General features: G+C 44.5%; 1 protein-coding gene across 2 annotated transcripts in view; it reads right to left on the bottom strand.

Annotated features, from left to right (window-relative positions):
* Positions 1–1105: 1105 nt before the first annotated feature.
* The window catches only part of pde5ab (phosphodiesterase 5A, cGMP-specific, b), a 50891-nt gene continuing 40083 nt past the window's right edge, over positions 1106–11913 (bottom strand). For both annotated transcript variants that reach the window (XM_062516996.1, XM_062516995.1), the window contains exons 17-22: positions 11526–11626; positions 9715–9792; positions 9475–9538; positions 6236–6310; positions 5635–5718; positions 1106–3544 (exon numbers count right to left, since the gene is read on the bottom strand). In XM_062516996.1, coding sequence (XP_062372980.1) covers positions 3422–3544; positions 5635–5718; positions 6236–6310; positions 9475–9538; positions 9715–9792; positions 11526–11626 — 525 coding nt within the window. In that variant the 3' untranslated portion in view covers positions 1106–3421. The remainder of the gene's footprint in view (positions 3545–5634; positions 5719–6235; positions 6311–9474; positions 9539–9714; positions 9793–11525; positions 11627–11913) is intronic.

The following is an 11913-nucleotide window of genomic DNA, read 5'->3' as shown; positions in this document are numbered from 1 at the left end:
TCTATCTGATTTAGTAACCCGGTATAACCTACAGCAGCAGCAGCATACTCTATCTGATTTAGTAACCCGGTATAACCTACACTAGCAGCAGCATACTCTATCTGATTTAGTAACCCGGTATAACATACAGTAGCAGCAGCATACTCTATCTGATTTAGTAACCCGGTATAACCTACAATAACATGATGCAGCATACTCTATCTGATTTAGTAACCCGGTATAACCTACACTAGCATGATGCAGCATACTCTATCTGATTTAGTAACCCGGTATAACCTACACTAGCATGATGCAGCATACTCTATCTGATTTAGTAACCCGGTATAACCTACAATAGCAGCAGCATACTTTCTGATTTAGTAACCCGGTATAACCTACACTAGCAGCAGCATACTCTATCTGATTTAGTAACCCGGTATAACCTACAGTAGCAGCAGCATACTCTATCTGATTTAGTAACCCGGTATAACCTACAATAGCATGATGCAGCATACTCTATCTGATTTAGTAACCCGGTATAACCTACGCTGTGAGCAGCAATAAAATAATGTTTCCAAAATCACTTCAGTGGTTCATCAACTCGTAACAGTGTACGACACTTAGGTTTTGATACCAATCGCCATACCTGCTCTAATATAAACTGGTTTTGATACCGATCGTCATCATACCTGCTCTAATATAAACTGGTTTTGATACCGATCGTCATCATACCTGCTCTAATATAAACTGATCGTCATCATACCTGTTCTAATATAAACTGGTTTTGATACCGATCGTCATCATACCTGTTCTAATATAAACTGGTTTTGATACCGATCGTCATCATACCTGCTCTAATATAAACTGGTTTTGATACCGATCGTCATCATACCTGTTCTAATATAAACTGGTTTTGATACCGATCGCCATACCTGCTCTAATATAAACTGGTTTTGATACCGATCGTCATCATACCTGCTCTAATATAAACTGGTTTTGATACCGATCGCCATCAAACCTGTTCTAATATAAACTGGTTTTGATACCGATCGCCATACATACAGTACTATGGTTGATTCGGTGGTCTAGGTGGTCAAGCATCAACACAATAATGATCACACACACACTGTATTTTTGTATATTTAAAAAGAGAAAAAAACAAGTTTGACACAAGTTCATAAATAAAGGCTCTGGAAAAGTTCAGTACAAAATGGCAACCCTAGAGACGTCCTCTACAAAGTGCAGCAGCTCCTAAAGACACGACGCTTCCAGGAGAACATGTAGAACATCAGCCTGAGGGGAACCCACCAGGAGAACATGCCTGAGGGAACCCCACCAAGAGAACATGCAGAACATCAGCCTGAGGGGAACCCACCAGGAGAAAATGCAGAACATCAGCCTGAGGGGAACCCCATCAGGAGAACATGCAGAACATCAGCCTGAGGGGAACCCCATCAGGAGAACATGCAGAACATCAGCCTGAGGGGAACCCCTCTTGGGTGCGGATCCTGTTCAGAACCCTCCTTGGTCTGCCGTAGAACCGCTTGGGACACCGCACTGGTTTGGTCTAGATCTCTACTGTCTGGAAAAGAGGCGTTTGCCAGAGTGTGTGTGTCTCTATGTGTGTGTGTGTGTGTGGGTGTATTTAAGACAATCAGAAGGTTTCTGTGGGCTCTGTTCCCTCGATTGTATGTGAAAAATAGACGTGCTTCAGTTTTGGTCCTTGTCCATTTGCCTGACAGCTGTCACACACACACACACACATACACAAAAAGTATTCAAATTTTGCCCTACAGCTGTCATGGCTTCAGAAATAGTATTCTAATGTTCTGTCTCTCTCTCACACACACACACACACATTGGCACTGAATAAACTGACTGAATAAAGGAATAATGGCGTTGGCATTGAGAGCTGGTTGCGCTGGTGTCTGCCTACTGGCTGCTACGCGCTCAGCTCTCATTCAAGGACATCAAACAGCTGCCCGCGCGCGCCTGTGTGTGTGTGAATAGGAACACACTTTAACATCCCCCGCCTGTGCAAGTACACACACACACACACACACACACACACACAGTGGCTGAATAGGCAACACCTGCTGAGAGGCGAGTGTAAAAGAGCGGCCGACCTGTGAACTGTTTCATGCCTCACCAGAGACGGAGCGCACACACACACACACTCTCACACGTCTGGTTTTCGCTGTGATTGACATGGCTAATCTCTAATCTGCTCCAGATTTATGGTCCGTATTCAGATGTGCTTCTCTAATCTGCTCCAGATTATGGTCCGTATTCAGATGTGATTCTCTAATCTGTAATCTGCTCCAGATTGGGCTGAATGTAGCAAAGGTGTTTCCACATGTTCTCTTCTGGAAGGCGCCGTCGTGTGTTTTATAGATAATAAACGTCAATATAAGATGTGTGTGGCACAATAAAGTGACAAACAAAACAGTCTCTCTCATGAAAAGTGTTGACTAAGATACAAACACACAGGCGTGTGTGTGTGTGTAGACCGGTGTTAACACACACACACCAACACACTAAGATGTGTGTGTGTAGACCAGTGTTAACACACACACACCAACACACTCAGATGTGTGTGTGTAGACCGGTGTTAACACACACACACACCAACACACTCAGATGTGAGTGGACATGCACACTAGGGTGTACCTACCTGCTATAGTGTATTCTAACATACACACACAAAGCTGTGTGTAGAATGTTAACACACACACAGATGTGTGTGTGGTCATGCTCTCTGAGGAGCTCCTAGCTGCTACAGTGTATACGGTGCTATGTGTGTGTGTGTGTGTGTGTGTGTAAACATTCTGAAATGTATAAATAACTTCCCTGTCAGCTACCTGTGAAAGTGAACTACACAAACTTACAGTTTAAAAAATAAAACTATAAAACTATGGCAATAAATAAAGCTTAGTGTCAATGCCACCTCTATGAGGGGTTGGGGTGGAGGGAAGGGGCACGTTCGAGAGGGAAGAGTTCATGGGTGCACTGCTGGAGGGAAGGTGCACGTTCGAGAGGGAAGAGTTCATGGGTGCACTGCTGGAGGGAAGGGGCACGTTCGAGAGGGAAGAGTTCATGGGTGCACTGCTGGAGGGAAGGGGCACGTTCGAGAGGGAAGAGTTCATGGGTGCACTGCTGGAGGGAAGGGGCACGTTCGAGAGGGAAATGTTCATGGGTGCACTGCTGGAGGGAGGTGAATATGCCCAAGGAAGGACTAAGGAACGTGAACATGTGGAGTTGGACCATGATGAACATGCCCTTGGAACATGGACAAGGGAATAGGAACACCCCCTGTGGAATGTGGGGTAACGGAACACCCCCTGTGGAATGTGGGGTAACGGAACACCCCCTGTGGAATGTGGGGTAACGGAACACCCCCTGTGGAATGTGGGGTAACGGAACATCCTCTGAGTGACGCGTGTCACAGCGAGCCGTTGAGGAGGTCAGCCTCGTCGCCCTGCTCGGCCAACAGCTGCCAGTTCTGCCTGTTCTTCCTGCAGCCCTCCAGCAGGGGGAGACAGTCCTCAGACAGGCCCGACAGCGTCTGGGAGAGGGAGAGGAAGAGAGGGAGAGAGGGAGAGAGAGAGAGAGAGAGAGAGAGGGAGAGGGAGAGAGAGAGGGAGAGAGGGAGAGGGGGAGAGAGAGAGGGAGAGGGAGAGGGAGAGAGAGAGGGGGAGAGGGAGGGGGAGAGGGAGAGAGGGAGAGGGAGAGAGAGAGAGGGAGAGGGAGAGGGAGAGAGAGAGAGGGAGAGAGAGAGAGAGAGGGAGATAGGGAGAGGGAGAGGGAGAGGGAGATAGATAGATAGATAGAGTCTTAGGTGCTGTGTCCACCAAACACGTTGTTTGCGCCGACGGCGACAATTTTCAATATGAAGTCTATGTAGCTCAGCGTTCACAGCGCTGAACGCCCCCCGCAGAAAAAAGCTCTCGGCGCTGACGCTTTTTACCGCAGCGCTCAGAGCGCTCAAGTTGAAATCTGTTCCACTTTTAGAACAGCGCCGGGCTCGTCAATGTCACTTCTCGTTATAAACCGTCTCCGGTTTTGGTAACTTAGCAACAATAAACACTTCTCGAAGCGCCGAGAAAAGCGTTTTTTACTGCTCTCAGCGTAAAAAACGTGATTGGTGGACACAGCACCTTATTGTCCTATAAGGATATTCTTCTTCACACGTCAAAACATTCCATAAAAAGACAGCAGCATTTGATGTTCACATCACAGTCTCATACATATAACATATCACACATCACATCACACATAACATATAACATAAACATATCATGTGACACCCACCATACACCCCCTCCCTTCTAGTTCCCCTCCCCCTCAACACAGTGCAAGCAAAAGTGGACAGTGCAGACGGCATAGACACAAAAGAATAGAGGGGATGGATTATTGTCACCGGAGTTTGTTAAGTGCAGTGATGGCTGAGAGTACAAAACTTTTCTTAAAGTGTTTTTTTTTCCAGTCCAGGGCTCTGTATCTGCGGCCAGATGGGAGTAGGGTGAAAAACCTGTTCAGGGGATGGTCAGGGCTGCTTGCCATGGTGCGGGCAAGGCGTGTGGTGGCTGTGTCATTTGCATCAGTGAGGCTGGGGGTGGGAAGCTGTATTATTTTGGATGCTAAGTGTGAGTTTTTAAATGAGTTTGTTCTTGCTGGTGACATTTAGTATAGTGAAGAAACAGAGAGAGAGAGAGAGAGAGAGAGAGAGAGAGAGAGAGAGAAGGAGAGAGAGAGAGTAACACTGCGTCAGCCTCTGGAATACCTTAGTGCTCTCTGATCATACTCAACGCTGACGCCTTATTGGCCACATGCTCTCTGATCATACTCAACGCTGATGCCTTAGTGGCCACATGCTCTCTGATCATGCTCAACGCTGATGCCTTATTGGCCACATGCTCTCTGATCATACTCAACGCTGATGCCTTATTGGCCACATGCTCTCTGATTATACTCAACGCTGATGCCTTATTGGCCACATGCTCTCTGATATTCAGTGCTACTCAGTGCTGCTGTGCAACAGTAGCAGGAGTTTGTAGAAGTACGTTTGCACTATATGTGTTTATGGAAGAGGCACGGGCATGGTGAGTGTTGGTTACACAGGGCAAGTTTCGGAAGTGAAGCCGCTAGCTTGGAGCTGTAGCCGCTAGCTTGGGACTGGAGCCGCTAGCTTGGAGCTGGAGCCGCTAGCTTGGGACTGGAGCCGCTAGCTTGGGACTGGAGCCACTAGCATGGAGCTGGAGCTGCTAGTTTGGGACTGGAGCCGCTAGCATGGAGCTGGAGCCGCTAACTTGGGACTGGAGCCGCTAGCTTGGAGCTGGAGCTGTTAGCATGGCGCTGGAGCTGCTAGCTTGGGACTGGAGCCACTAGCTTTGAGCCATAGCCGCTAGCTTTTAAGGGTCCCTTGAATCTCATGGATGTGAGTTTGGATCTCTGCTGCTGGTGCTTTGGGGCCGTGGTGTTAAGTGCTGGGTGCCGGTGTGTGTGTGTCTGTGTGTACACCTCGTAAAGCTGAGTGCATGTGTGTGTGTGTGTGTGTATGTGTGTGTGTACAGTATGTGTGTGAGTGAGTGTGTACCTTGCAGAGCTGAGTACAGGAGTGTTTGTGCGTGTGTGTGTGTGTGTGTGTGTGTGTACCTCGTAGAGCTGAGTGCAGATGCCGTCGATGAAGGAGACCTGCATGCTGGGGATCTGATCACGCTTCTCTCGGTTCATCAGGTCCTGAGGGAGAACAACGTTAATAGGACTGTGTGTGTGTGTGCGTGTGTGGGTGGGGGTGTGTGTGTGTGTGTGTGTGCGTGTGTGGGTGTGTGTGTGTCTACCACACAGGGACAAACAAACAGCATCCAAGAATGTCCACCCAGAAACAAACACAAAATCAAATAGGACTAAGTGTTATTAATGTTATAGATTAAAACAAATCTAGTTGGTGTTGTTTTTAGTATAAAGACAGATCTCTTGCAAGATCATGTTGAATTTAATATGAGGTTGCCTTAAGGTATCCTATCAAGACAAATTTGCTTAACGCACTGTCAGCCAAATTGGCTGTTTTTTCATGATGAAATGTCTTAAAATTCGTGAAACTATAATTCAATTAAGTCAACTGATTTTACGAGAAAGCACTAGGTAGGTCTCTTTACACTAAAACAATACCAGCTAGATATGTTAGATAGCAGGTTCATCTAGATTGGACGCTATAACATGAGTAGATCCATGAGGATACAATATAGGAACGTACGATCGGCTCAATGTTCAGCTCTCTCCTCTCCTTGTCTCCTTGCTCAAAGAACTCTGTGGCCACCAGCTCCGCTATCTGAAAAGCAAAATCAAGATGAACAACTCTGTAATGCAGATTATTAAATCCATAATCCAGATTAACAACTTCATAATCCAGATTAACAACTCCATAATCCAGATTAACAACTCTGTAGTGCAGATCAACTTCATGATCCAGATTAACGACTTCATAATCCAGATTAACAACTCTGTAATGCAGATCAACTTCATAATCCAGATTAACGACTTCATAATCCAGGTTAACAACTCCATAATCCAGATGAACAACTCTGTAATGCAGATGAACAACTCTGTAATGCAGATCAACTCCATAATCCAGAACAACTCCGTAATTTGAGCCTCTACTCTACGGTCTCCTTTAGCAGTGACCTTGATCTGAGTGACCTTGAGCTGAGTGACCTTGAGCTGAGTGTCCTTGATCTGAGTGACCTTGAGCTGAGTGACCTTGAGCTCTTCCCAGTCTGGCGGTGAGAGGCGTAATAGAATGAAGGGCTGTGGCCACCAAAGAGTCGTTAATTAACTCTAATCAGCGCAGAGCCGGCAGGGCCTGGCTGCATCTGTGGGCTGTGTGTGTGTGTGTGTGTGTGTGTGTGGCGGGTCCTCTGCCCCAAGGTGGTTCAGGACAATCAACACAGGAAACCCAGCCTCAGACAGCACACACACACACACAATACACCTCATCTCACACACACACACACACACACAGGGCACAATGTAGCCCGATACAGCTCATCACACACACACACACACACACACGCACACACACACACACACACACACACACACACACACACACACACACACACACACACACACACACACACACACACACACACACACACACACACACAGGGCACCATGTTTAGCCCCATACACCTCATCACACAAACCTCCACCAGTGTGCACAGTAGCATCCACCTTTATAGAGAGCCGAAGTCCCGCCCCTTCCGTTTGCCTCCATGGGACCTATCTTTGGAATTTTTTTTAATGGCAGTCAATGGGGAAAGATAAATTATTTTCTGGTCCCGATTGTCTTGAGTCTTGAATTTAGGCCAGTCAATCTAGCGTTTGACCCATAACTAATTGCAATAGTAATCATTCAAAGTTTTTTGTGATCCCTAGGTATATCTAATTAACATATAAAAAATCTACCCATTTATATTTAGTGGAACATACTTTTTTTCAAGGTCAAAGGTAGCAATTTCCAATGCATTTTTCCATTGGGATTTACTACTGGTGAAATGGGTAAAATTTTAAACTATAGATATCAAATTGAAACTTTCACAGTTGTTTACTCACATTAAGGCAAAGATTTTTTTGTATTGCAAGTTTTCTGAAATGTGATGTTTAGATATGCAAAAGAGACCAGTTTTACCTAAATATGCAATAATTTGCATATATTTCTAGAAAACTAAATCTGAACAATAGGTACAGTCAGCTTCAAAATAATTGCTGCAATTTGCTTCTATATTGGATACCAAAAGCCTATGCAAAGGGAATATTAGATATTACTTCATATCACCTCAGAAATGAGGAAATCAAGTCAAGTCAAAATCAATGCGTTTCAATGGAAGTACATTATAGAACAAATGATTGTCAATGATATGGTATGATGGAAGTATCTCAGTGCATGCCAACTCACTTGATATGTTTATGTCTAAAGGTCAATATCTTCTTTATGTGACTTGGCATGAATTGAGATACTTTCATCATACCATATCATTGACAATCATTTGTTCTATAATGTACTTCCATTGAAACGCATTGATTTTGACTTGACTTGATTTCCTCATTTCTGAGGTGAAATGAAGTAATATCTAATATTCCCTTTGCATAGGCTTTTGGTATCCAATATAGAAGCAAAATGCAGCAATTATTTTGAAGCTGACTGTACCTATTGTTCAGATTTAGTTTTCTAGAAATATATGCAAATTATTGCATATTTAGGTAAAACTGGTCTCATTTGCATATCTAAACATCACAAAACTTGCAATACAAAAAATATTTGCCTTAATGTGAGTAAACAACTGTGACATTTTCAATTTGATATCTATAGTTTAAAATTTTACCCATTTCACCTGTAGTAAATCCCAATAGCAAAATGCATTGGAAATTGCTACCTTTGACCTTGAATAAAAGCATGTTCCACTAAATATAAATGGGTAGATTTTTAATATGTGATGCAGGAGGGTTTAAGGATCAATAAAAAGTATGAACCATTACTATTGCAATTAGTTACAGGTTTGGCCCTTTTTTGAGCTAGATTGACTGGCCTAATTACCCATATGATGTTTGTCAATTTTAATGACAATTTTTCATGTAAAGACAAGTATGTCGTAACTAGTGAATGACAACATTGTGAAAGATCGTGTTTCCAACGACTACAAACACATCAGTCGCGTTAGTGACGTTAGACCAATTCACAGCCACGGGCGCCAGCAACAGGTCTTATTTGAGCTTCCCCCTTGCCGATGAAAATATCATGAGTCAGAGGATTAAACACATCAGATAAGTTGTATTTCATTCATAGACTGTACTAACACTACTGTTTAGTGACTTAGCTGGCAGCAAGATGTAACCGTTAACTAGCATAATAGCTAGCTAACTAGCCAGCCTCTCGTTTGCTAGTTGGTGACGTGCATCGTTTGAGACGAGAGATGTAGTCCACTGAACGGATTCGCACAAAAATTACATAACTTTTAAAGTCTAACGAAAAACAGAACTTTATTAATGTGAAAAATTATCTTTTAAATTCCCACACATCATATGTGAAATGCACGGTCCAACTCGAACAGGACCAAAAAATAATTGTTATCTCTCCATTGACTCTCGTGCATAAAAAAATCGCGAAATAGGTCCCATAGACCGGAAGTAGTTCGGGCGTGACTTCGGCTCTCTATGCACCACAACGCTCACCACACACCAGCTGGAGGGAATTAGAGCATGTGTGGAACTCAGAACTATGGGCCAATTACAGCGTGTGTGGAACTCAGAACTTTGGGCCAATTACAGCGTGTGTGGAACTCAGAACTTTGGGCCAATTACAGCGTGTGTGGAACTCAGAACTTTGGGCCAATTACAGTATCTGTGGAATTCAGAACTTTGATAGTTTTCTCATGTGAAACGAGGCAATATTAATTTTTTGGTTAGGTGATGTCATAGCCTTCATCGGAGACGCACCTTCTTCTGCACTGGCCAGGGTTTGGTGATGGCAGAGATGTCACACGCGGTCATCAACATGGACCTGCAGAAGAGTGCAGACACAACATTCTCATTTACTGATCCAGCACACGCACGCACGCACGCACGCACGCACGCACGCACGCACGCACGCACGCACGCACGCACGCACACACGCACACACACACACACACACACACACACACACACACACACACACACCCACCCACCCACCCTCACCTGAGCAGCTCCCTGTGGTAGCCATCCTCCCACTCAAACTCGTTGCTGTGGGCCAGATCAAAGAACTCCCCCCGCTTCCTGAGAGAGAGAGAGAGAGAAGGAAAGAGAGAAAAGGAGAGAGAGAGGGAATGGTTTAATTGAATGGAGAGAGGGATAGAGATTGAAATGAGAGAGTGTGTGTGTTAGAGCGGTGCACAGATACACAGACACAATCACAAGCGCAATTTGACGATCATGAAATAAAACTCAAACTACTTGTGAACGTAGGTTATGGAAGATTGGTCATTTCTAGGAAGAATGGAAGTCTAAGTGGATAAAGTGAAAGTGAAAATAAGACACGAATAGTGACTCTGTTGACTTTTAAAGTTCCTCTTATTGACGCATTTAAGCGTAATTTGGATTACGGTTGGTAATATTTCACTGCATGTGGATGGGAATGGGCAGTTTGTCCATACTGTACCTAATTCCACACATTATACATTCATCCATGTTCCAAAGACACATTCTGATTACTCATCTGATTTGAAGGCTAACAGGAATACACTGGAGAACCCTTTTGCAATTATTGTTATTAACTTGCAAACAGGTGGAGACTTGAGTTGGCATCACCTACGCAGATAGGCGTCTATAATAGTGGCATGTGTGTCTGTGGGACACACACAACCAGACAGACAGACAGACAGGCAGACAGACAGACAGACAGACAGGCAGGCAGACAGACAGAAGGACAGACAGACAGACAGACAGACAGGCAGACAGACAGGTAGGCAGACAGACGGACAGACAGATAGGGTTGCAAAATTCCGGGAATTTTCAAAGTTGGAAACTTTCCATGGGAATTAACGGGAATATACGGGAATTAACGGGAATAAATGGGAATTAATGGGAATAAACTGGAAATATTGTATCTGGCAAGTTAGTATATAACAGAGACCTTAATGTAGTTGGAAAAAACCCATCTTTCAGCATAATGTTAGTTAAAACAACCTGATTTACTGTAATGCAAATTCAGTTGAATTTCTACCCTGCACACAGGTCAATTACATGCACACAACAATCAACATAGGCTACTAGACATATAGGAAACCTAATTTTCCCGGTGAAAATGTCATTGCAAACGTTATCTCATGTGGGAATAACTGGTGGGAAACTGGGGGAAGTTTGCAAACAGAGTCGCCCAGTTCTTGGCGTGTCATCACTGTTGTCCTCATGTAAATGGAAGAACATCATTTTGCATAAGCTCTAATGGCATGGTTTATAATCATATGGTCATATTACTGGTCTGATTTAGCTTGGCACTTTTAAAATAATCACAATCTGTGAGGTTTGGGGTCATACATGTATGTAATATCGGCATTTTTTGGCCAACCGAGGATTAAAATAAATTCATTAAACATTTTTGTAACAAGTCGAGTTAAGTCAGTGTTCACGGCAGTCTTGGCTAGCTAATGTAAACTGCTAGTAAAAAACAAAATTCCCGTGAATTCCCATTAATTCCCTAATTTCCTGTAATTCCATAAAAGTTTCCAATTTTGAATATTTCCAAAATTCCCCAGCTTAACTTCCCATGGGAAATTTCCAGAAAGTTTCCGGAAATTTACCGGAAATTTTCCGCCCCTTTGCAACCCTACAGACAGACAGACAGACAGACGGACAGGCAGGCAGACAGGCAGGCAGGCAGACAGACAGACGGACAGAAGGACAGACAGACAGACAGACAGAAGGACAGACAGACAGACAGACAGAAGGACAGACAGACAGACGGACAGAAGGACAGACAGACAGACAGACAGACAGGCTTGGGCACCTACTTCATGTAGAGCGCCAGGTCAGTGGCCAGGATGGCCTTCTCAATCATCTTCAGAGTGACCTTATACTCGTCCAGAGACAGCCCACTCAACACCTGGCTACCCTGAGAGGGAGAGATGGAGAGAGAGAGAGAGGGAGAGGGAGAGATGGAGAGAGAGGGAGAGAGAGAGAAAGGGGTGCGAGAGAGATGGAGAGAGAGAGAGAGAAAGGGGTGAGAGAGAGGGAGAGAGAGGGGTGAGAGGGGAGAGGGAGGGAGGGAGGGAGGGAGAGAGAGCACATGGGAGAGTCAGATCAAAGTGACAGAGTAGTACAAAAGACCTTCACTAAACTTTCTAAAACAGATAGCTCCGGTCCTTGATTGTGATTGGCTGAATCGCGTTCGATGCCGTT

The sequence above is a fragment of the Sardina pilchardus genome, chromosome 16 (genome assembly GCF_963854185.1).
Source record: "Sardina pilchardus chromosome 16, fSarPil1.1, whole genome shotgun sequence".
In the NCBI taxonomy this organism is placed as follows: domain Eukaryota; kingdom Metazoa; phylum Chordata; class Actinopteri; order Clupeiformes; family Clupeidae; genus Sardina; species Sardina pilchardus.
The sequence above is the reverse complement of the archived record's forward strand: the minus strand, read 5'-3'. Positions and strand labels throughout refer to the sequence as shown.